This window comes from Arvicanthis niloticus, chromosome 9 (assembly GCF_011762505.2).
Source record: "Arvicanthis niloticus isolate mArvNil1 chromosome 9, mArvNil1.pat.X, whole genome shotgun sequence".
NCBI lineage: Eukaryota > Metazoa > Chordata > Mammalia > Rodentia > Muridae > Arvicanthis > Arvicanthis niloticus.
Window position 1 is genome coordinate 56,632,283 of NC_047666.1, and position 26,169 is coordinate 56,658,451.

Sequence of the window (26,169 nt, forward strand, 5' to 3'; positions counted from 1 at the left end):
CTAGAATACATCTTTTACACACACTTTGACATCTACTTTATAAAAACCTTTCATGATTCTGTACATGAAACGCTTGTGTGGTTTTCTACCCAGTGCAGCCTACAGGCACTTAAAAGGGTCTGAATAGCACATTGTTGGATAGGGACACGCCAGCCTGTCTTACACTGTAGATATGCCGAGGAGGAAGGCCTCTGATGTGCCCGAGGTCCCCCAGCTGATAGAATGCCAATTTTGTCTGCAGGTGGCACAGTGCTCTTGATTTCTGAAGTACATAAACTAAGAATTTCACTCAAATTTTGGGCTAGAGTGTTTCTGTTTTATCATCCAGCTCTGGACTCCATTCTCACAGGCTCAAACAGTGGGAGAGAAGAAAAGCCAAGGGCACGAGGCCCTGGGGTCCTGTCCCTGACTCAGAAAGGTAAGAAGCTAGCAGGTCCCCTTGGTAACCTGTGCAGCTCTGCCTACGACCTTAGCCCCAAGAACAGCTTCACAGGGAGAAAACTGATGACCCACAGGGTGGAGATCTGAGTAGGTTCAGTAGCACCGGAATGAGCAGGGCAAACACCTCCAGGTGTATTACATCCTAGCCTGTGTAGGTTTGGCTGCACAGACCATAGTGCCTGGAGGCCTCATTCACTTAGACTACAAGCAGAACACACTTCCTAGAGAGGGGTGACCCAGTTCAGAACGGTGTGGTGCACTGTCTCCTGTGTCCCAGCTGCACCCTGCACCCAGACCCACACTATGGTGGAAGGGGTTCTAGGTCAGGCCACACTTCCTTTCAAGAGCGGTCTTGCCCAGCTAGCCTATAGATGGGCAGCCACAGCACAGAGCCCCAGCCAGGGCCTTGGAGCACACACATGGCACTGTGCTAAAGGCCGAGTTGGGGCAGCAGGGTTGGGGGCAGCATCAGCACCAAAGGATACAATTTCCACAGATGAAGAGGATGATGAAGTAAATACAGACTAACATCCCTGGAAAAGAGGGGCCGCCATAAGCCATGATCCCATCATACATCACCGAATTCCAGTCCTCCCCGGTCAGGATCTGAATGACACATTCCCACCAATAAGGGACACAGCGTTAGACCAACAGCAAACCCCCAAACTCCCCTGCCCTGCCCTGCCTGCCCTGTCCTGTCCTGTTCCACTGTATTAACACAAATGTCCCAAATCTCATTTCTTCCTTGTTCTGGCTCCCAATTATTCTTAGGAACTACACGCCTGGGAAAGTTAACCCCGACCCACAGACAAAGCGCATGGTCACTAGCAAATGAAAAGGCACCGTGGTCAACACGGAATGCTGCTCTTCACATAGAGTATAAGAGATGGCTGTCATTAGTTCCCTGGGTGGCAGTATCAGGTGACTGTGATCTTGAGGATAAGGTTTTAGCAATATACACACATTATTCCCTCTGATCTATAAATAAATTTACTTTTAAACTCAAACACATGCTATTCTAGTTTTGTCATATGCCAAAGCATTCATGAAAGGATGGCTTTGGACCAACTGTAATTTTTCCAGTGGCAAGGATGCGGCTAATGGGTGCCATGGCCACACACACATTTGTAAGCGGATCAATTAGATTGTTTTATCATTAGCTTCCCCACCTATACAGCTCCATGGAGGGCTGAGAGACTAGACACGACAGAAACACCCTCCAGGGCTGATCTAGGCTGGCGTCATGCCTGGTGAAAGGTACTGCCATCACCGCCCCACCTTTGCAAGGCTTCTTCTTGCCCACCTCTGACTTCACTACTGAATAACCCTCCCAGTGAAAACGGCAGCAGAATCCATACCTGAAACACAGTGAGGAGGGACTGCGGGAAGTTGTCGAACGTGCTCCTCCGGGTCTGCATCTCATCGAAGTTGAACTTCCCTCCAAACAGCTGCATCCCCAGGAGGGAGAAGATGATGATGAAGAGGAAGAGAAGCAGCAGCAGGGAGGCGATGGAGCGCACTGAGTTCAGCAAGGATGCCACAAGGTTGCTCAGGGAGTTCCAGTACCTGAGGACACACAGGGAGTTCAGCTGCCTCTCCTCTGCTGCCTTCCACCACCCCTCGCCTGTGTGCCCTGTGGGTCCAGTACAAAGCTCCGGTCCCTGTAGCTCCAGGTCTGGGGTTGGGTAGTGGTGTGAGTGGGACTCACAGTTAGGGTGTGGAGCTGTAAGTTTAGCATCAGTAAAAGGCTACAACAATAAGGAGAGAGGGCTCAGGGACCAGATGTTCCCACCCACTCTGCCAGCTGCTGATGCCCTTGGACAAGTCAGTAGCTCTCCCCCATTTCCTGCCTTCCTGTCTGAAAACAAGGCAAACGGAGATAACAGGAGTGTGGACATCATTACGTAGCCTGGAAGATCATACCCCATTCCTCTCCTTAAAGCAATGCTCAGGATTCAGTCTGGCACACGGATAATTTAAGTTTATAATTACCCTGAACACTTCTGGTTTTTAACAGAGAAAACAGATTCCCCTCCTCAAGAATGCCAGTCTGAACAGATTCCTGCAGCAGGCATCTGGGTAGGTAGGAAGAGTACTACTCACAGTAAAGAGAGTGGACGGGGCTTAGTGATGGCACCGACTTCCCTGTCACTATGGTTGGTTATTCAAAAGTCATTCCTTTGGAAACTCTGACCCTGTACCTGGGCCTAGATATGTTTAGCTTTAATAAGAACCCATAGGATTCTGATAATTTTGGATTACAACTAATCCATCACTTTACCGGAGACAGTTCCAGGCAAGAGTCCTCTAGGGAATCCTTCAAGTTTATAGTTTACTAGGTCAATGAACATAGGGAGTAAGGACTTTTTCAGGGGTTCACCAGAATTACATCTGTGGTAGCTCCCTACCCATCATCCAAAATTTTCATTCAACTTCACATGACCACGGCCATGTTGACTCTTATCAGTGATAACTGCCACAAAGTAACCCTTGCTTTTTTTCTTGCATAATTTAGGAGTAAGATAAAACCATTAGAATGGCATGCAAGGCTGTACACTCAATCCCTGGCTCTGGAGATGTATCTGACTCTGTCTTAAGATACCAGTTCCATTATGGTATGGATAAAGTAACTTTTATCCTAACCCATAAACTCATCTCTTTTTCTGAGTCAAATTACAGGATCCAATTGGCCTGGTTACCCCTTTGGACCACCCTCTTACCAGCAAATCACCCCCAAAACTGAGCGGTATGTAACCATAATGATTCCATCACTTTCCTTGGTCTCACAGTACTTTGGAGTCAGTCCTTACATGCTAGGATTGGGTTGCTCTGAACACCCCTGATGTGTGACAGGCTCTCTGACTCCCTACAGGCCAGAGTTAGTATTGATTTGCTTAATGCAAGAAGTCAAGAAAGACTTGGGTTTGGAAGACCTTTCCTGATTACACTTGAAATTTCTCTAAACCTGTCGGAGTAAAGGTTTAAGTAAGTAAAGGTTCCTTAGATGTTCACCATGTCCTAAATGCTTCTTCTCAGGTCCCACAGGAAGCATGAGGTCACACTCTCTGATGCTGGGGATTGGGTGATTCTCAAGCACTCAATGAGGTGCTTGTCAGTAAACTGGTATTTAGAAACCAGCAACTTTGGATCGTATTAACTGTCTACACAGAGAGGAGAGTGTCTGCATGTAGGTGGAGTTAGACTCCATGCAAAGTCAGAGTCTTACTCTCCATCAAGTACAGGGCAGTGAGGGAAATGGCATATGGGGCTTGAACTGAGGTTCAGCTCTCTCTGGGAGCCATGGGATACTCAGGGGTGTCAGCCAAGGAGGTTCTGGACTCCAGAGAATCCTACAGAGACCAGGTGAAGAAGAAGAAAAACCATGGCAGGACAGAGAACAGTTCCTGCCCCAGGGTCTTCTGAGGCCTGAAGCTCTGGGGAAGGTGGAGCCTTGTGGTAGAGGACTGGAGCATGGGACAAAGCAGAGCTCACCTGAGAGTCAGACAGAGAGCAAGGGACTGGCCAAGGTCAAGCACTAGCTAGAGTGAAAATCTTTTCTGAATCCCTGCTCCAGCCTGCGTCCCCAACCCAAAGAGCTATCATAGGAAGTCTGGGCTTCAGGTAGTGAGGAATGCACACCACATGATGACTTGTGAATTTCCTGCCTACTCTCATTTCCATGTCAGGAAATAAGAACAGCAGGGTCAACCTGAACATGCCTTATCTCACAGTAGCAAACCCCAGGGTTCTGTCTTCAAAGCAAATCTTGACTTTGGCCACCTTCCATTGCCTCCGTCACCTAGGCTTAGCCACAGGCTCTCACGGGGGCTTCTGGGACAGCCTCCTACCTACTTGCTCTGCTTTAACTCAGGTTCCCCATGGCAATGCTCCACACCGGAGTAGCCAAGAGTCAGTCCTCTTACAGTGGGAGCTGCATCCAGTCCCCATGGTGGCTCCTACCTGGTGGAAAAGCCTGAGCCCTCATGACCTCTGGCCTGGCTCCTGTTCTTCTCCCTCCTCTTTTACTTCGGTCATATGAACCTTGCTTCATCTCCCGTTCCCAGATGCTCTGCAGAGCAGGTTCTGGTTTCCTCCAATGACCTACCTAGTTCTCTCTCCAAAGATGGTATGGGGTGCTTCCTTTAGGTCCTTGCCTCTGGTCTCAGGGCAAGATTCTCTGACCTACTTTAGCCCCTTGTTCTATATTATCCCTTAGCATTTATTATTATTGTGTGGTTATGGAGAGAGAGAGAGAGAGAGAGAGAGAGAGAGAGAGAGAGAGAGAGAGAGAGAGAGAGACTGAGTAGAGGTGCACCACAGTATACATGTGGAGGTCTGAGGACAACGTGGATCACCCTGCCCTACCTCTGCATGGTACATGAACTCATGTTATCAGGTTTACACAGCAAGCACTTGATGAATAGTGGCTCACCTAGTTTTAAAAGAAATATCACCAGCAGACAAACATCTATTTCTTTGCTTAGTGTCCCCCCACCCTTACTAGAACTGAGGTCCCTAAGGAAGGGTCGGGGAGTCACACATGCCATTTGGTTCTCTTATTCTCTTAACTGTGCTTGGCCCACAGGACATGATCAATGAGAATTTTGTTGAATAAATTTTACTATGAATGTAACACATTTGTACTTACTTGAGGGACAGGCAGTGAGCCTCACAGACATGTGTTTGTCTACGTGGACATGTGAGATGGGAGCAGGGTAATGGGTAGAAGGACATGAAGTTGGGAGGGGGAGGGGTTGGGAAGTGGATCTAGGAGGAGTTAGGAGGAGGAGGAGGAGATAATTACAATCCAAATACATTTGATTATGTAAGAAATTCTCAAAGAATTAATGAAATGTTACATTAAAATAACATTAAGATGTGATTTAAAAAAAAAAGAACATTAGTGTGGGTTCCATGTGAGGGATCTGGCTGTCTGAGGCCAGCAGGCCACAGCTGACAGTGGGGCACAGGATGGGGGGTCACCATGGACAATATGGTGAGATATGTAGGTATTCAGTCTGCAGCTTTGGTGATACAGGGTGACTGGTCTCAGCCCAGCAACTTCTTTTGATCTGTGTCTCGAGGCTATTACTGCTGAGCAAAGGACTCCAACCTGCTCCCAAGAACCACTGTCCCTTTCAGGTGGTGGCAAGCCAGAAGGTTTAATGACACACAGGCTGTTATTCTAACTGACCAAAACCATGAACTACAGACTCACACACGAATAAAGAGAGCTTTGGAGAAGAGGTCCTTAGGTCTCCAGCTGCTGACCTCATAGAAAACCTGGGAGACCTAAACATCTGAGGTCAGAACAATGGCCCAGACAGAGTCCACACACAGCACAGCTGGGACCTCCAAGCTCTGCCCCATCACCGGCCATCATCTGTGTCATTCCTGATGCACCACTCTCTCCAACGTGTGTGGTCTACCTGTTCCTAACTCCCCACCCTGGCTCACTGTTTGCTCCTCAACTGTCGTACACTTGAGGGAGTCTGACCTGGTCAAGTTCCCTTCTACCTAAACCCTTCCCTCGTCTCTCCTTTCTAGCCTTCTTCAGTTTTTTCACTCTTTGACCTTCTGTTACCTTTTCCCTCATCCTCTTGGGTTGAATCACAACCCTCAGTTCCGGGATACTCTGTCACCCTCTTGTTTCCCTTTGTACTCCTGTTTTGGGATTTGGGGGCTCTGTAGAGTTCTCTTTCCTCTTCCATAGTGATCTGAGACTTTTCAGAACCTTTCAGCTCAGAAATCTTTTGCTTCAAAGAGCTCAGGACAGCCCTTTACCTTCACTGTGCTGTTGAACAGCCCTTGAGCTTGCTATGAACAAACAGTATTGGAAGCAACAGGACTAGCTGCTGAGCTTGCTTTGCAGTGCTCCACCCTACTCCTCTGTTCCAGAGGGGGAGCACCGCTACAGGTACCTTTCCAGAACATTCTACGATGTGGAAACATTCTCTTGGTCTTGGTGGCAAGTTACCTATTGCTAGGAGAGGGTTTATAAGTAGAAGTTCACACAGTAAGTTTGTGTATGATTGTGCCTTGTGGTAGAAAGACCAGAAGAAGGAATGAGAATTCAATAAGGCATTGTAGGGGCCAGAATACACGCACTGCGTAAACACAGCCGCTCTCTTTCCTCTCCCTGGATCTGCCATTGGGATCCCATTCCTCTCCCTGGATCTGCCATTGGGACCCCAGCAGTGGGAATCCTTGGACTAAAACTGCGGTAATTGTGAGCCTGGTCCTTGAGGATGTGGCAGATTCTAGAAGTACTTGTATGACAGGAGTATAAAGGTCTTTGGTCCATTGGAAGGAGCTGTAAAGAATTCTAGATTGTCTTGGTCAGGGCCTAGGACAGTTTGGGCTGAAGGCACAATTCCTGCTAGTAGCATCCTCTGTCTTCTCCATGGAATCAAGATGCAAAGGCTGCCTGGTCTTCATCTTGAGATGGCTTTAAGAAGGTGCTTGTGTGAGCTTCTATACCAGGTTTTCTCAGCATTACCTAGCTGGCCCCTACAATCATGAACTTGTGGAGGCATATTCAAACAATCTTTATTCATCTTCTTAAGCTCCTCTAGGTGACAGTTGCCACCCCATGGAGTAACTTCCTTCCTGCAAAAGACAGCATGTGGCTCTTGGGTCTGAGCATCTTCTCCACAGACTCTTGCCTGGGAACGTCACAAACACTATATTCCTTTTATTAGTGGCCTTGAAGGAGGTGGGAGGCTCCATGGGCTTCTCAGCAGAGGGCTTTAGAAAGTAGTAAAGAAAGTTGGAAGGTTGAGGGTGGGGCCAGACTCTGGGCACGGACCTGGAGATCTTTACAGCGTGGAAGATTCACAAGTGGGACTCACATAGGGCTTTAGGCAGCCCTTATGTTAGTGGGTCTCAACCTTCCTAATGCTGCAATCCTTTAATACAGTTCTTCATGTTGTGGTGACCCCCAACCAAAAATTATTTTCATTGCTACTTCTCAGTGGTAATTTTACTACTGCCACGAATTGTAATTTAAATACTTTTTGGAGATAGAGGGTTGCCAATGGGGTTGCGACCCACAGGTTGAGAACCATTGCCATATGTGGTCATGACTATGTCTTTCCAAGTCAGTCTAATGGTGCATTTGAGAATGTGGGAGGTAGCTGCAGGGGAGGAACAGGAGACTGCAAGGGCATTTTGGCTTATAACAAACGCAGTAGAAACACTAACAATATTAGATGCTAACATGCCCTTAGGTACACCGTGTGTTAGATATGGTAGCCCCATGATAACCCTCAAAGCAACTCAGCCTCACAATTACTGGAGAGGATGAGAAGATGATCCATTTTACAGATGAGATGACTGAGGTAAAGAGAGTTAAGTCATTTTCCCAAGGTAGCACTGCTTAGGAACTTGGTGCTAGCTTGCTTGCTTAGGAACCATCACACTGGTGGCATCGAAAGGCAGAACATCTCTCAGAACGTCCTCTGGGCCACAGTGAGCTACAGAGCTGATGGCTAGGCTGTCTTATTGTCTGAGTCCTGAGATAGGACCTGAAGGAATGTTTTCATGCTGTCTCTTGTTACATGATTGCAGACTTTATTTGCTTTTCCTGGGTCTGATAAACACTATTTTTAACTTTCAAGTTTTCACTGTCTCTTAAATAAATTTGACACATTCCATGTTTGAGATCTGGGTTTTGTCTTTTCAGCTTCGTTTGGAAAAGAAATCACTGCTTAGATATTGTTATAACATCTTGGTGTGATTGCCTATTGATTCTCTTTTAACTGTTTTGTGTATTCTTATTGTGAACATACTGACAAGGAACAACTTTTTAAAATTTGGCTTGACCAGAGGGCATCCCACAGCCCCTGTGCAAGAAGAACTAACAGTATTTTCAGGCCTCAAAAAGTCCCCAAGCAGAGCAGTTCTATTGTCTAACAGGAGGTTATATCTACAAGTCTGAAGCCATATGGAAATACAAGAGTGAGCAGTGGCAAGGTAAAGAAAGACAGGCTATTTGTGCTGAGTACCAATTGCTGGGGAGGTACCTGCTTACTGTGAACCCGTCTCCCTCCAACCTTACACTGGAAATGTGTAGAGTATGGGCGGGGTGTGGGCACTGGGATCCTCCAGCCGAGCATGGTGATGGAGCACCTGTGTGTGGTCCTCCCACCAAGCAAGTACATTTCTTCTTCTCAGATCTCTTGGAGAATGTCTAGCAGTGTCTTGCCACTAGTCACACGTTGAAGAAGCTTTGTTGTTGGTTTTTGTTCTTTTAACAGTGCAGTGTGAGCAGTGGTCGTGGTTCTTGAGCTGTTAGAATCCTCAGGGAGCTCACTAAGAGCCCCGCCTCTCGAAATGGCCAGAGTCCCTGATACACAGTTGAAGTCTCACGACCTCACTGTCCTCCCCTAACAACAATGCTAACACGCACTGGACTGAAAACCAAGACCTCTGGTCGCCAGCACTGAACTTATATGCAACTGCGTCTCACTGGAGTTTCAATGGCATTGTCCATTCAGACGGCTGTCCAGAGAACTGTGACAACAGTGACAGCTAGGATGCCTCCTAGGGCCTGGTGACTCATGCAGAGGAACACCCTGTGTGAGTTGTGACACACTTGTCCTTGACCTAGAGGTGCCAGTCTCCATCCTTGTTTCCTAATGCAATCCAAGTGACAGGTTTAATGTTCCTCTTTCCAAAGGCTGCCTGGAATGCAGACTCCTAAGGAATCTGGGACTTCTGTCTGGAGAAGGGCTGGAAGTCTCCCTCCAGCGAGCCCTAAGCACGTTGCTGTAAGTGGACCACAGCCTACTTTATACCACAGATATTACACTGAAAACCAGATTGGTGTCTAAAAGACTTTTATAAATGATGCTCATGGGGCTGGGAGGCCCTCAGATATTTTCCCAGTCAACTTCATTCTTTTATTACAAGTGATGGTCGCAACAAGAAAGAATAGACTTCTGTCTTGCAGTGTTGTGGGGGGAGCTGGAGGATATTACATTAAGCCGGGCCTAGAAGAATGTGAAGGCTAAAATACTGATCATGTCAAAGACAGAGAACAAGACTGCAAGTTACCAGCTGGGGTGGAGAAGGGGAAGTGAGAGACCTCAGTTCTCTCCTTCTGCCACGTGGCTCTCAGGGACTGAACTCAGGTCATCAGCCTTGGTGGCAAGCTCCTCTGCCCACTGAGCCATCTCAGCAGCCCAGCTGTTCCTAATTTTTTAATTGTGTGAAAACACATACAAAATCTCCATCTCACCCACTTTTAAGCTTACAGGTCAAGGACATTAAATATATTAGTAGTGTGTAGCATCTACTTCTATGTCTCTTTACATCCTATAAACCTAAAGCCCTGATCTTTAAACAGTAACTGCATTCCTCCCTCTCCTCCCCTCCGAAGCCTCCGTCATGCCTTCGGCCTCAGACTCCAATGCTGTGACTAAGAACTTCAAATAAGTATAATCAAACAGCGTTTTGTTTGTTTGTCTGTTTTTTTTTGTGAATGACTTATTTTACTCAGCCTAATGTTCCTAAAGTTCATCCACGTGCTATCACATATAAAAACTTGCTTTCTAAAGCTTAGTGCTAACCTGTTGGATGTAGACACTACCTTTATTCCATCCACTCATTTAGGGTACTTCTGCTTTCTGGCTCATAAATAATGTCATTATAAATGTGAGTGCACAAACACCACTCTGCAGCGCTGTGGGTAAACACCCATAAGCAAAGTTCCTGGGTCACTCAGTACTCCTGTTCCTGGTTCATTGACAAACAGTAGCTATTTTTCACAGTAACTATTACCATTCACAGCACATTTCTACAGCAAGGTGTTTCATCCTGACTGTTAACCTGGAGGAATTTAGAATCACTTAGAGTGTAAACCTCTGGGCATATCTCAGGCTTTTTGCAGAGTGGTTTAAATGCGCAGGAAGACCACCAGGAATGTGGGCATCACCATTTACACACTGGAGTGACACAGGGAATAGAAAGGAGAAAATGAACCAACAGCAGCTCATCTCTCTATGTGTCCTGCAGATGCACTGTTTGAACTGACACTCTGGGTACCACATCCTCCCACCTGGATGGACTCTGAGCCAAACAAAGCCTTCCTTTGCTAAGCTGTTCCTGTCAGATGTTTGGTCACAAGACTGAGAAAAGTAGCAAGGACACACCAAGAGTGCCAGAGTCCCAGTTTTAGTGTCCTCCCTGGTCCTTGCTATTGTTGTTGCCCTATTTGGTTTTGAATAGCATCTCTAACAATGGGCATCCCTACAATTTGGGGGAAACAATAAAGCTGACTAAGCTCTTTTCTTCTGATCTAGAATCGATAATACCACAGTGTCCAAAAGCCATCTCATGGCACTACACTTGAATCAACATCAATGCTGGTCAAGCCAAGGAGAGGAGGAGACTGAATCTCAATGCTTTCCTAAAACCACCAGGCTGGCTACCTTCGGACTATCTAGTAATCCAGTAGAATAAATGCAACCAAGTTGAGTGACAGCAGTTCACAGCCAAGGGCATTTCTGAGTTTCACACCTCCAAAATGAACCACAACTCCACTTGCTGTATACAATGAGAGGCTGGACCATTCCAGAAATTGCAGCTCTTCCCTCATCCAGCCTCATCCTCTCTGGCCTTCCAGAAGACTTCCCCTGAGTCTCACGCCCAAAGGGAAAAGAGGAGTCACATACCTGGTGATCTTGAAGATCCTGAGCAACCGCACACACCTCAGCACAGAGATGCCCAGGGGAGACATGATCTTCGTCTCCACCAGGATGGTCTCCAGGATGCCCCCACACACAATGAAACAGTCAAATCGATTGAAGAGGGATACAAAGTAGGCCTGCAGCCCCAGGCTGTACATCTTCAGGAGCATCTCCGCAGTGAAGAGGGCCAGGAGGGCCTTGTTGGCCGTGTCTGACAGGGGTAGAAGGGGGGTGGGATTCAAGCCAGGAATTCATATCCAAGAGAAAGGGGAGAAAAAAAAATCAGTCACTGTCATAGCTTGAGAAAAAGACCCATCTTTTCCTCCCTCCCTCCTTCCTTCCCTCTCTCCCTCCCATCCATCCCTTCCCCTCCTTCCCATGAGACCTCTCCCAGCTACTTCTGGGAGAACAATCAGGTCCAATTTCCATCATCAGAAGCATATGCTGAGTATCTACGACACATCAGATGTTTAGCATATGTTACCCTCCTTAATCCCCGTAGGAATTCGAGAGGCTTCGTACAGTTTTTTTTATTAAACCCAAGCCTTTAGAGATGAGACAGAAGATTCAGAGGGGTCAGTGACCCACCCAAGCCAATAGCCAAAATTGGGACCAGGCTATCTGTGCTGTATCTTGTTGCCACAAGACTACCTCCTCCCAGGATCCCCATAACTGGAGCTATATCTGCCTCAATCCCAGATGAGATGCTTAGACAGGGTTGTGTGTGTCTTCATAGGGCTCCTGGCAGGACAAGGGTCTTAGGTGGCCCCTGGGGTTACTGTCCCTTGTCCAGGCTCTGTTTGATTCTTGTCTTTATCTTCTTATGGCCTGGATAGAGCTACCTAGGGCTATAGAAGGACCAGAGGAATTGAAAATTGCTTCAGGGAAGTTGGCTGTTGAGGGTCTGAAATAGCCAGATAAGCAACAGCTCCTGTCCTACTACTGGGACTCAATGATGACTGTGGTGGGGATGGTGAGAGGCACATCAAGTGCTTGAAGGGGCCACACCTGTTGATAAGAAGGGCCTGAATTTTAATATGGGGCTTGCAAGCTTCCAGGCCCTTGGACTTTGCAGCATGACACTGGCCAAGAAGCACCGGTTGGCTGCTTTCCTGTCAACATCTCAGCAGCTGTTAGTCGCTTCCCAGGACCCAGAGCAGAGTTAGCAAGAGTGACGAGGACACAGCCAGGGACTGCTCACCCTGCACTTCTGTGAGCCAGTGAGGCTGGTTGTAATGTTCAGAGGCAATGGTGAGTGTGTTGAGGAACACCAGGAAGATCACGAGCCAGTAGAAGATGTTGGATTTAACTGCTGCGCGGCACTTTCTTCTGCAGAACCTATTCCACCTGCGCCAGTAGCGGCTGGAAAAGGCCAAGGAGGGAAAGTCAGGTTGGCAGGGAGATTGAAACTTCTGCTAATACCAGGTGACATCTCACCTGTTACTGGCTTGGCCTTACGACATACACAACCCAATGGTGGAGTGATCAGATCTCTACCAAGCTAATTGGGCGCCACTGCTTAGTTCTCTATGTGGCCTTGTGTATATTCATCCTCTAGCTCTGAGCTTCATTTAGAAACACTTAGAGCTGGGCTAACTTCACAGGATTCTTGTGTACATAGATAACACAGATAACATAGATACACGCCATTGGCACGACATTGAAGTTGCCCAACAAGTGAGATGGCTTTTATTTTCTCAGCTGGGAATATAGTTCAGCAGTAAAGCCAGGCACATATAAATCTTGGTCTTATTAATCTCTAGTACTGAAAGAAAAAGGAGTTTTCAACTATCTTAAGCATATTTTAAATGTATTATCAGAAATAGTGTGGCAAGTATTGGGAGGAATTAGTCACTGTTCTAGCAGCAGCGACAGAACTAGTAAATGGTTACTATGAATAAAGCCTTCTGTGGGCCTTGGAGGTATTTTAGGAACATCTCAGGGCTTCTCCAAAAGTCTTTAAGTATCTCTGCTAAGCTGTGTTACCTGATATTGAGGAGGAAACTAAAGGCCACTGAGGTTGAGCAACCTGTCCAGTATCCCAGAGAGGCAGAGACAGAGTGATGCTCTCCCTATCCCAGCTTCTCCCACTGGATCCTTATAGCCACACCAAGCAGAAGAAGAGATTGATTTGTATCAGAGATTCTTTGCACTCTGGGGTAGTAGTATCTTCTGAGATTTCAACAAACATTTAGATTTTCTGTTTAGAACAATGGTGGCACTCCCCCTCCCCTACCCCACGCATACACAGAACTCCTAAAGCTCCGCTGTAGTCACACAGCGTTCTCCAGCATTCTTGGTCAAGGAGTCTGTCAATGGTTTTCAAGTGTGGCTATGCATAGAACTACCCAGGAAAGCTTTACCCATCAGCCAGCCACCTCTCAGCTAGTACTTCACCTCATTGCCAGATCAATCTGATTTACAACTGATTAACTGGGTGCTGGGTACATTCAAATACCCAAAAGATAGCACTGGTACTTTCTAAATTCCCCAGCTAGTTCTAATGTGTAATTATGGTTGAGAACCATTGAGCTGGATGATTCAAGGAAACACTCCCATTTTATGACTCTAGGAGAGAGGGCTTCATTGTTCTATGCTGGGGACTCAGAGGATGACATATTGAACAGCTGCCTGGAATGCAATGGAGGAGTGTGGAGACTTGGACCACAGACCACCAGGCCAAGACCCACCACAGGAAGAACCCCCAAATCAGATTTGATTTCAGAAAACCAGACAGCAACAGATGCATACACACGGTGAGCTCCTAGATCACAGAGGAACAAAGAAGGTAGCTCCAGCTGTCTGGATTAGGGATAATGTAAGAAAACTTTATCAGTGATACAAAGGACACCAAGGACACAGCAGGCGTGGAAGCAAAGTCAAAGGAAGACTGGAGTTCAAAACAGAGAAAGGGACAAAGGGCACCAAAATGGCTGTCTTCTGGTCTGGGAATGGGGGCATCCTCTGTCAACCAAAAGCTGGAGACGAGTGTTCTGGGAAGAGAGGACAGCTGCTAAGAAGGGCAGGGTATTTGGCTTAGAATATGGCTCAGGGCGGTGGCTGGGGATGTATGCAGAAAGATCACCAGGCATGCAGAGTCCCAGCTCAGGTGGGAAAGCAGGCCGGAGCAACCGAGGCAGAACCTCGGTGAGACAATCGCAGGTATCTGCACTTGACATGTGATCATTTCTACTTGTCCCTTTCTGTCTGGGCCTCTAAACAAGCAGGTAAGACCTCCTTGCAGCAGCAGAGACCTGTGAATCTCCTTCCTCAGTCCATAAGTAGATGGAACACTGTCTGACAGACCATGAGAAAAGGAACACTGAGTAAAGGAACACATTGAACATATCAGAGCATGATTCAAAACAAATAATAAGAAATACTCAAATAAAATTGTCAGGTGTGTGTGTGTGTGTGTGTTTATGTGTGTGTGTGTGTGTTGTCCTGGGCCAGGATACAAAGATCAGCCTTCTATTTTAGAGCAATAAAATTGAACTACAGTTCATCATTGTGAATAAGTCTGTCATGAGTCCAGATCTGCAGTCTTCTGGCCAGAGATAATCATAGAAGCATGTTGCCATTTCTCTGTAGAGTTGTACTGGAGGTTCAGCAGTTGAAAAACCAAAACTGGCCTTCAGGGTCACATAGTTCCATGTACAAGTATGCCAGATATGAGGCACAGGACTGCCAGTCTATGTTAAACATTCCGTCCCCAAACTCAGCTCCCTACTCCTTAAGGGAGATTTTTTTTTTTTTTTTTTTTTTTTTTACATGATCAGCTCTGTGTCATGGGCAGATTGTATTCTGTGGTCTCAGGGAGCTAAAACTCCATGGATGGTTCTCTCCATGTACCCACTGCCTTTTGGGATAGCTTGGTTTCACCTATGTCTTTAACACTATCATTTTTCTCCTTATTGTTCCATGGGAAAACCCTGTTACCAAGACTTAACTGAATTCTATAGTGAGGATGGAAGAGCCAGGGGAAATCTAGGAACTTGAATTGTTTCCTGAGAACTACCAGGGGAACTTGGGTTTAGGGCAGATGGATTCACCTCCTTGTTCTGGCCCAAGACCTCCTCCACTGGATGCCCCAGCTTTGCAGGGGACATTTAGCTTAGCTAATGCTTTGTAGAGACTTCCCTATGCACAGGAGAGATATCATGCAGTCAGACATTAGTTTACAAGTGCCCTTCAGGGTGCTTGAAACATCTAGCCATGCCCTATGCAAGTGTGAGGATATGGGAACACGTGGAGGGACAAGAGGCTAGAACAGAGTCTCGGGTAGCCATAGTGAGAGGTGATCTCTTGTGTTTGCCAGAACTTGAGACCGCATAGTCCTGTGTTATCAGCACACACCTCTACTTCTTCCTATGGTTATGACTATTACTATTATAGGAGGATAAAAACATGTTAGTTGCAAAGACATGTTTTATAATAGACACAATCCTATACTGTGGAGACAACGGATAATTGCCATGCAGACTTACAAAGCAGTCAAGGTTGCTTTTACCTATATAGGTAGAAACTGACTTGGACTCAGTTTAACGCTGAGAATCTGACCAAGGCCATTTCTCTCCCATTTAGAAGTTATGGACTGCAGGCTCTGTTAAATGTGGCTGCTCCTGCACAGAGCCATTCTGGAGAGTCACATGGATTTGGGTTGTAGCGGGGATGGGAGTAATTACTATCCAGGGAAAGTATTTAAGGATAATTGTACATCTCCTACTCTTCAAATATAGTTTTGCTTGACAGCTGGTTCCCTGGCAACACTTCCTACTATATAATAAATGTAATAGTTTATTAGAATGTGTAAATTTATTGTATGTTTACATATGCACGGAGGATATAGAAATTACGTGATAAAACAGGGAGGAGAAATCTGCCTGCAATCCATGTTCTCTTTGCATTAGCCGGAAGTCATTTACTCTAGAAATACAGAAACTGGAGAGGGGGAGGGGAAGAGGAAGGGGGATGGAAGTGAAAGTGTCAATTGTACTTAATTGTCTGTACCACTGTTCTCTGCTCCCTCTCCCTTGGCTCGTTTTATCTTCACCCCCTACTCCTAGCACGGGCTTTGCATCCTTTTTAGCAAAACAGAGTACCCTCCCAACTCTAAAGGCTTCCATCTTCCTAGCTCCTGCCCATCTTCAGGGCTCAACCCAAACCCAGCTTCTCTGCAGTGGACTTCTAGCCCTGGCATTCCTGAAGAGCCTGCTTACATTACACATTTTGCTTATGCAGCCAAGAAACAGTTAATATCTACTATGGACAAGGTCTATGGACAAGGTAATATATCAACAGTTAATAGACACAGTCCTTGCCAGCACAAGGCCCAGCCAGGGCACAGAGCAGAAGGTGCAAGTGCTACATGCTGAGCGACTCTGCAATACTGTCCCTACATTATATCTTAGGCAGCCATGGAGGTGTCCAGAGGGCTTCCATTGCCTGGTATTATCAGTTAACCTTTAAGGTATGGCTCCTGACTCTTCAGTAAAATAATGAGATGCACAAGAGGCAGGGCCCATGTCTTTGTTACAGACCCATAGTATTAAGCACAGGTTGTGTGAGCCACAGAGACATGCCCCAGGTCTAACTCCCTGAAAAAGGCAAGGTTTAAAAACCTCCAGTCTCAGGAAGAAGGGTGGGACCAGGAAAGGACAATGTTCATTAACTGGTTTCCTTAGCATGCAAATGCTGACAGGCCTGAGCCTTGAAGACAGTAGACTGAGCAGGCTGTCTAGTAGCTGGAGTTAAGTTTCCATCTTCAATAAAACCAGGAACAAACGGCAGAGGAAAAAAAACCCACCAAATTATTTTTTTTATGAGTAAGTAGCCTAAAAATGGGCCTTTAGAGATTGGGGGTCACTTGGGCTTTGTTTGCACTTAGTTGTTTAAGGCAGAGTAGAAATGCAGCGAGGTGTGAGGCAGTTCTTGCTGAGGACTGGGTTTGACAGTCCTCACATTTTGGAACCCTGTAATGTTTGCTCCAAATCTGCTCAGAAAAACTCCAACAGGTCTCTGATCACTGCTGCAGAGTGAGCCTTGAATGTGGCCAGTTCTTTATTTTCCTTTATATGAAAGTTTGAATTATCCAAATACCCAAGGATCATCTATTTTTTTCTCATATCCCCTTGTCCCTGGCAAGTTCTGTTCAACCATTCTTTCAAAATTAACTATGGCTTTGTATCATGCAGTCTTGCACCTAAAATAGGCCAATTGAAGCTCAAATTCTATTACTGTCATTATTAAATTGTTTCCCCAACTGAGAGAACTATTTGGGAAATGTTGATAATTTTCCTAGCATTTTTAATCTGTTACCAGCCTTAGCTATTTTATAATCAGTTTCCATCAGTACACTGAATGATTGAGGTTAGCCAGCTGCTTGTGATATTACTCAGAACTTCTGGGGTCCCCTTGTCTGAGTGGCAGCCGCTAGCAACATGTGGCCAATCCAAACCACAACATACAGTAAACACAATGTACATCGAAGTTACAAAGTCTTAGGCAAAAAGAACACAAGCTATCTCACTAAAATGTGTTACATTAAGTCATGTGGAAATTACAGTGTTTTCACTACACTGCTTTAAATGAAAAGGTTTCATTTCCTGTTGTTCCTTTGTACTTCTTTGACATGGCCATTAGAATAATTTTCAAACATTCACAGAAACAGGTTCAGTACACCAGCCAGGATCTGGTCTGCAGGACAGCTGAGGCTATTCCTGAGGTGTGACTCTGCACATGTCCAAGCCCAGAGTCTATACCCCAGGTTTGTCTACAGATACCTTTAATGAGTGTGCCAACCAACTGAAAAGAGGCCATTTGTGAATACAAGGTCATTTCTGTGTGTCTCTTGAATTGGAAGTGCAGAAAGAAAGAGGTACCCTCTTCACCAAAGTAAGTAATTAGAGCCCCGTGGCTGAGAGATGCAGAGTGGACAATGCCCCAAGGATCAAAAGATTATAATTTTCAAGGACATACCTAATGCTATAGATTTACCCAATTCAAATGGAATGTTTAGAGTCTCCTGAAAGCTCAGGAGTGTCCACCGAGTATGAGAGCATCTCCACAGTTCTCCAGATTATGTTTATCCATTCATTTATCTATGGTTCCCTCATTTGCATGTAGCACGAATAGAATTTGGGAAATATTTTTACTGCAATTTTAATCTCTTTACTATTACTATGTGGGGGCTGTGGAACTGTTCAGAGTAATATATACCTGTCAAATATGACATTATGTTTGAATGTCTATCAAATCTATTGTCTTACCAAGACCAGGTGATCCATCCATCCACACATCCATCCACCCATCTATCCACACATCCATCTACTCATCTACCCACCCATCCATCCACCCATCTATCCACCCATCCATCCACCCGTCCATTCACACATCTATACATCTATATTATTAAATCCTTATTATGCACCAGCTACTTCTCCACATGCAGGAGATGATGAGGAAACATCTAGAGAAGATTCTAGAGAGCTCTCTTTCATATAATAAAGCCAGCACTGGTAGATCTGACATTTTTCCACTAAGGAGGCCTTGCTTTGAAAGAATAATAGGGGGAAGGAAGCCTGCACTTTCTAGTCCCAGTAGAACATGGGAGAAAAAAATGTGTGTCAAATTGGAGCAGTGTCAAATACTGGAGTCCTCACTTAGTGTTATGAGGTCAGAGGGACTTGCTTAGAAATACCTGGATGTCGTAGGGAAGGGGCCAAAATAGTTGGGGCTTGTGGAAAGGTCTTGCCAGGAATGCCAGTAGTTCAGTTATCATTATCTGGCTGGTTCACAGAGAGCTGGATGCAGCTAGGGAAAGGATGTGCTTTCGGGCTCCCGGTTTCCAGAGCTCATTTATGAACTAGGAGAGACATGAACATCATCAAGTGTGGGGAAATGGGTGGATCACAGAGCTTGGGAGTCAAATCAGAAGTGGAGATTTCAAAGGCTGGAGGGGTGCGGGGATGGGCACGTGACCTGGCCTGTAGTGGTGGATGTCTAAACCAGATAGACCTTCCATGCGACACAGACTAGCCCATGTATCAGAGATGGCAAGAGTCAAGAGGAGTTTTGAGAACTCCAAGGCTTTGCTCACTGATTCTGGGATTGTGGCCCTCCTCCCCCTGGGTATCCAGATCCACCTTAGACAGGAGCTGTGGGAGATGGAACTCTGAGTGGTTGCACATGTGACCTCCAGGAATGGCTTTAAAAATATTGGTAAACACCTTGCTGAACTAGTTTAGTATTACGTATACTCCTACTGCATTTGAGATGAGGCTAGGGAGGCAAGGCTACGTCAAGGAAAATAAATGGCCAAAACTTGTGGGTGTATCTAAGGTTTGTAGAAGTATATTTGCATTCTCATCCTACATAAACAACTGGTCAAGCACTCAGGGGGCTTGAGGACTTAACCGTGGGGTAGCTACGTAGGCAATGAGCAGACGCAAGTGTGCAAAGTTCAACAGGTCAACAGACCTTTGTGCCAATAGCTAGCGTATGCTAAGTGCTAGGACAAGGGCATGAGAAAGCATGTGGGAATGGAGGACGAGAGGACCATTTAGTCTCCCTGGGAGCGTGCTGAGGGAGCCACAGATGCTGCAACCTTTAGCTGACAAGTCTGACTTTTTCAGGTAGACATAGATGGTGATTTAGGTGGAGGAAAAGCTCTGCAAAATGTCTTACTGTGCAAGAGGGGAGAGAACATTTGGGAACCTGCAAGGAGCTGCAAGCAGTGGGAAGAAAGTGTCTGTGCAGAAGTACAGAAGGTAAAGCCAAAGGCAGGTCACAGGGTGGGGTATTCTGGAAGCTTCTGACACCAGTTCAAAGCACTGACAGAATCTACATTCTGTCTGTAATCCTCAAAGTTTTGAAGTAATAAAAAATAAAAGTTGTGAAGTTGTGTATGCCAACTAATAGCAAACCTTCTCACATTTATTTTAACCGACTTTATCCTATACAAGAGGGAGACACATTTGCTGTAACCTCTCAGAGCCTACCCAAGAGAAGCCAAGTCTCAACCCTTAGTTAGTTCTCTGCACCAAATCATGAACCCCCATACAAAAGGAAGCAGTTATATCCCCAGGAGGACCCAAACTAGTAGGAGTTACCTTGGTCATCTGACATAGTATCTGGGGAGTGAGCTGGAAGGGCAGAAGGGAAGAGGAGTGGCTTGCATCTCACTCACCTGAACTTGGATTTGGAGATCCGGTGGCTGAAAGAGCAAAAGGAAATATTAGCAAAGACAATGGACTCATTTTCTTCCCCACAAAGAGTGGTCAGCTATCCCAGGGGAATTTGGTGTTCCCTAGGGCTACATGTGGGCACCAAAAGGGTCTGTGGGGTGAGTTATAAAGCTGCAGTGAGAACACTCTGTGTATTTAGCCACATTTAGATGGCATCTATACATCTATACTTCTAAGTGTGGGTGATCCTCACTGGGGAGGTGGAGCACACAAGTCCTGAGAGGTTTGTATCTTCCCACAAACTCTATAAAGAGCTAAGAACAATAGCCCTTGAGAAAAGCCATAGCAGATGGACAGCCTCTGCAGACAGGAGGTCCCTCCACCAGAAAGCTCCAAGTGCTGACCTCACTGCAGTCTGCCAGGATCTCTCCTAGAGCTGGATCAGGAGGCACATGCAAACCCTAGGAGCCAATGGGAAATGGAAATGCCATTGCTTCCCTGGCTCAGAGCTGTTCACCAGATTGGGACAAATAGCCTCTAAAGGGACATGGTGCATGCTGAAGTTGGGTGTAGCCCTGGGGGTCTATGGTGACTCTGGGCAGAAGCACAGGAAGGGTGTCTCAATGACAGCTGCCTTGAAGAACTGTTGCACAGGAAGGGTCCTAAAAGGCAGCACCTTTGGGGAGGTTTTGAGACTGTCCAGTTCATCTAGGACAGATTCCAGGAAAGCTACCCAGGGTTAGGAGGGGGGAAGAGGTCAAGTGAGAGGCTTGTTAATGAGAAGTATGGAAAAGGGAGGGAAGGAGGCAGAGAAGAAAGAAGGGAGAGAAAGGAGAGGAGAATATAAACAATTATGACAAAACACTTTGGGAAAGGAACCCAAACATTTGAAGGCACATGTGCGCTAAACTTGGAAGCTAGGAGAGAGGTGAATATAGGTGGAATAGCACCTCACTGAAGTGAGACTGCTCGAATGGCCATGACCAAGACCTGCGGATGCACAGTTGACATGCCAATGACCACTTTCCTAGATGTTGCACTACGAGCAGCCAAGAGAGGCAAATCCATGTTCTCCAGGGACGAGGTCCCCGCTACCTGATACCAGGTGGTCAGCCTAAAAACATTACACATGAGCAACACTAGATGGACTCAGTGGGTTATATATTTATAATTATATAAATAACTAAAGACCAAGAGGTCATGAAATTACAAGGAGTTGGGGTGGGGATAGGGAAGGAGTGGGAATTATTTAAATACAGGACTCATGTATAAAATTCTCAAACACAGCAAATTTAAGTAAAAACAAAAAACAAAGAACGGAATGCAAATGAGAAATTACAATGATCAGAGACCCTTGTAGGATGTTGGAAGGTGACTGCTTGAAGCCATGTTATCCCAGTCAGGCAAAAAGCAAGCCATGTCATGGAACAAGAAAACATTAACCCTTCTAATTATTTTTTTTAATTAAAAAAAAAAAAAAGAAGATGTGACAGGTGGCAAAGCCATCGTGCATGAGATAATTATATCTCCGGGGCACTGAGAAGCTGAGCCAAGTGCCTTTATTGCTCTGAACTGTTAACTAACAATCCCTTTCCACCCCTCCTAAGACTGCCTTCTAGGCTGCAGGGTTTAATCACAAGTTAACTGAGTAGGTGGGAGGGGGACCTGGAGCCCAGGGCAGCATCTTTCATCTAGAGCCGCTGTTTCATGGGGAAAGAAACGTTTGTTAGCTGCTAAATGGAGACAGGCAGACAGGTTACTCTCTGTAGCAAGGATATGCTGAGCTCAGGGACCCTTAAGAATGCCTGGATGGTTCCAGGCTTTCTTGCAGTGAGTCTCATGGTCTCCCAGACCCTTTCCCTGATGCAAGTCTTGCCTTTACTCATGGCCCCATTAAGTCATAAGCAAAAGTGAGACCTTAAGACACCCTGTTTCCCCCACCAAGGAACTGGGAAGTTCTCTTAAGGAAATGGATCTTTGATGTGAGATAAGGGAAGATCAGAGCTGACCAAATAGTCTTCCTTGTTCACACGTGGCCACTGCTTGGTGTCTGTCCTTGCACACCCTAGACCAAAGGAAATGGCTCATGAGCCTCCTGCCTACTTGGCTCTATGTCTTGATGTCTAACCCTGTATACGTCACATGAGGAAGGCTTTCTGTTGCTAACAGGAGCCTGTGAACATGACTTTAGGTTCTCTGGATCCAAAGACATTCATCTGTCTTTAATATAAGCATCTTTCCTTAGCTCAGCAGCGGAGCTCAGCAGCTGCACATAACAAAGGAGCGTTGTCACTCAAGTGGGTCCCAGAAGAGCTGGCCTCAGAGCTTCCTGTAAGATTACAGGCTTTGATTCCTCTGCACTCCTTGTTTGCAGGAGCAGTCAGCTACAGGATTTACATCATGAAATAGAAGGGCACTGTTCACAGCCCTCTGTCTCCTGGGAGTAGAGATAGACTCTGTTTGCATAGCTGTTTCCACTGTGGAGAAACGAGGCAGAGAGCACCCAGCACCTTACCATGTCTGCTTCCTACTGACATTTGAAGTCAGTGTAGACTGCAGAGTTCTGAGAACAGTGGAAGCCTCCAGTGTATCCAAACTCAATGGGCATGAGGTGCTTGCTTGTTTTTTTATCCAGCACTAGAGTCATGTGGAATGCCATCCCTACTTCACCTCTCAGGTGGATTTGTTAAGAATAAGGAAGGAGAGGAGGTTAATAACTAGCCAGAACAGTAGAACTCCAGAATAAGCCTCTGGATGGGCATTGGAGTCTACTTATTCCCAGGCACTCATCTGGACCTCTAGGACGAACCTGGAAAACCGGGAATTTCCCTCCTGATTTTGACATTCAAAATTAAAGACAACTGCCAACCCATCTTCCCCCTTAGTCACTTGCTTTGTATGTATCTTTATTTGGCAGGTATTTGAACCCCTTGGGAGCTGTTTATACTTCCAGCTTCTCCTTCGTTTGAGTAATGAATACTGCTCACTTACTACCTGCTGTGGGAATGGGTATTTTCCTGAATTGTTCCTATTTTGCCTTTAACACGGTCAGAAAGATTGCTGACTCAGCTTCCCTAACTCCTGAGCTTGGTCACAACCCTGGACCTTGTCCCTCCTGAACAAGACTCCTGCTATTGGAGACTAAACCCAGCTGCTCTCCGGTTCTAGCCTGAACCTCCTTCCTGGAACCCAGGTTTGGCCTCTACCGAACCCTCTCATTTATCCTGCCTCTTCCAAGCCCCCGGACACATGACAAGCTTGACTTCTAGTGCTCATCTTGACCCTCTGTGATGTCCAGGTGGACCCTGACATAAGGTTGATTGGCCCCTCGGCCTTAAGCTGGGTCACTGTGGGTGACCTCTCCACCCAGAGTCACACAATTGATTTCTAGTGTTTTTCGGTTATAAAAAAGTATCAAAAATATATTTTAAAGATGCCAAGTCCACAACGACAGTGTCAGTCTCCAGAATGTCCAGGGCTTCATATCCAGTGATCCCACTTTTCCCATCTGTGTCTTCCAGGCTATCCTTCACATTTCTACAATATCCGTCCTCATCCTGCCAAGATGATGTACCTTACAGTGATTCCCATCACTGACTGGTGTGCTTCTCACTTCACATTCTTTACAGAACCATAGGCCTGCAGAGTTGGAAGGAACCCCCCATGTCACGTGGATCTCTGGTGCATGATTTCTCAAGCTGTAGAATGCCATATTCTTTGGGATCTAACACAGAGCTGAATATGACAATGAGATGGCAGTGGTGCCCTCTGAAGTAGCCTTGAAAGGTGGTGTGCAGCCTTGGCTTCTGCTGGAACCAATGGTCCGCCCTGTCCCTTTCTTGGGAGATAGGAGCTTGGCCCAGGTCACAGACCTGGGCAGAGCTTCTGATGTCAGCTTCCTTTCGCTTTCTGAGGCGGAGGGGCTCCACTTCCTGTGCCCAATTCCTCAGCTCTCTTTCACTTTCTGAGGCGGAGGGGCTCCACTTCCTGTGCTCAAGTCCTCTGCAGCTTTCTTAGCCTCTTGGTTTTTGCTGGCTTCTCAGAAGACCACCCTGATGACAGTAAAGGCCCTTTCTTTGTTTCCATGGCAACCCTCCTTTACCTCTCCTCTTCCTCTTCCCTTTGCATGGACTTAGTGCTTCGGTGGATGCTCTGCATTGGCACATTTCCATCCTTCCCTTGCTGAGCCTGGCTCCCAGAGTCAGTATATCCACAAATCTCTTAGAGTAGAGATCTCCAAGATACACTGACAATCAGCCCACTCTTTCCATCTCCGCACTGCAACTCAACCCTAGGCACCATCATCAGAGCCCCGAGCAGCCACAGGCTACTTCATTACTGTGTCATCTTTTTTCTATTGTCCCTGTCAAAATCCTTCATGAATACAAGACTGACCAAGCCAACCTCGTCACACAAGTCTACATTCTTAAAATCCTTCAGTAACTTCTTATGCTCTTATAACAAAGACCAAGCTCATTGTGCAGATACCAGCAGCCCTTGCCCTGCCAGCTGAACCACTCACCGTCCCTCACACATTCATGCTGCCCCCTGGCTTTTAGTACACTCATTCTTAGTTTATGGCTTAAATTTTAATCCTTCTTCATCCAAACAAGGACTCTCTGCTATTGAGGTGCCTTGTTTATTTATTTATTTTTTTAAAGATTCATTTATTCTATTTATATGAGTATACTGTATCTTCAGACACACCAGAAGAGGGCATCAGATCCTATTTCAGGTGGTTTTGAGCCACCATGTGTTTGCTGGGAATTGAACTCAGGACCTTCTGGAAGAGCGGTCAGTGCTCTTAACCACTGAGCCATCTCTCCAGCCCACATTATACAGCCTCTCTCACACTAGATGATTAGCTCTGTGAAGTCAGTGCTACTTTACTGGATGACTACCGCCTCTACCATTCAACATAGGCTGTGTGCTGCCATGAGGTTCACACAGAGAGAACGTTCCTGACATCTTCCTTCTATATCTCCCAGCATAATGGTCTGTTCTTTTGCTTCTTCATATTTTGGGTGTCAGTTTCCCCAGTGTTTGGTCCTGGTCTCCTTCTTCCTATCCCTGTCTCTCTGAGCAAACTCTGTCCTATGACCTTAAAAATGGACCCAAATGCCAGTTTCCACCTCTACTCAGACCCGAACCTCAGATCTCCTCACCCTGCTCTCTACCTTGTACCTCTAGGCTCTAGGCTGGACCCCTCTTCAGATTTGCTTCAGCCTTGTTATCAGTTTCTCTTACCAAGTCTTGGTGAGTCATTCCTTTATCTCCTTCCTTGTGCTGTATTGCACAACAGTGCAGCTCTTTTTTACTCCTTTACCACCCAGGCAACCTCTCTACCCTGGCCTTCTCCTTACATGCAAGTCCTCATCCTGACCTCAAGACTCTTAACTCAGAGCTTATAAAACAAGCATCTCTCATCCTGTCCTCAGCCTGTTTCTCTTCTTAAGTCAGCTGACTGGCCGGAATAGTGGCAGTCTTAGCCGTTGCTGTCTTGTTGGGAGATGGGCAAAGTCAGCAGTTGATGAAGTGCATATTATGATTCTGGCACAGCAACTGTATCTTTTGTATGCAGCGTGGATGTGCATCAACTTGGCTATGCATAGGAATAAGAACAGCCATTTCTGGATAACTCTCAAAGCCAGTAGAACACATCCTCCTAGCAGGTGACTAGCGGATGCCAGTTTCCCTCCACAGGGGATAATCATGTTTGCTTTCCAACAGCATCATGTACTCCTAAAATGTAGTTAAGTGAGTTCCAAATGCCAGCTCCCCAGTCCCTCCTGGTTTATACCTTGGGCCATGTCCCAAAGCAGTGTAATAACCTTGATGATCTTTTCTCTGAC

The 26,169-nt window shown here is 46.2% G+C and overlaps 1 protein-coding gene across 30 annotated transcripts in view; it reads right to left on the minus strand.

Moving 5' to 3' along the window:
• Cacna1c (calcium voltage-gated channel subunit alpha1 C) overlaps nucleotides 1–26,169 on the minus strand; it is a 610,552-nt gene that overhangs the window by 99,585 nt on the left and 484,798 nt on the right. For all 30 annotated transcript variants that reach the window (XM_076940415.1, XM_076940412.1, XM_076940413.1 and 27 more), the window contains 5 exons: nucleotides 20,320–20,346; nucleotides 12,334–12,494; nucleotides 11,118–11,343; nucleotides 1,800–2,007; nucleotides 927–1,047 (listed from right to left, as the gene is read on the minus strand). In XM_076940415.1, the coding sequence (XP_076796530.1) occupies nucleotides 927–1,047; nucleotides 1,800–2,007; nucleotides 11,118–11,343; nucleotides 12,334–12,494; nucleotides 20,320–20,346 (743 nt within the window). The remainder of the gene's footprint in view (nucleotides 1–926; nucleotides 1,048–1,799; nucleotides 2,008–11,117; nucleotides 11,344–12,333; nucleotides 12,495–20,319; nucleotides 20,347–26,169) is intronic.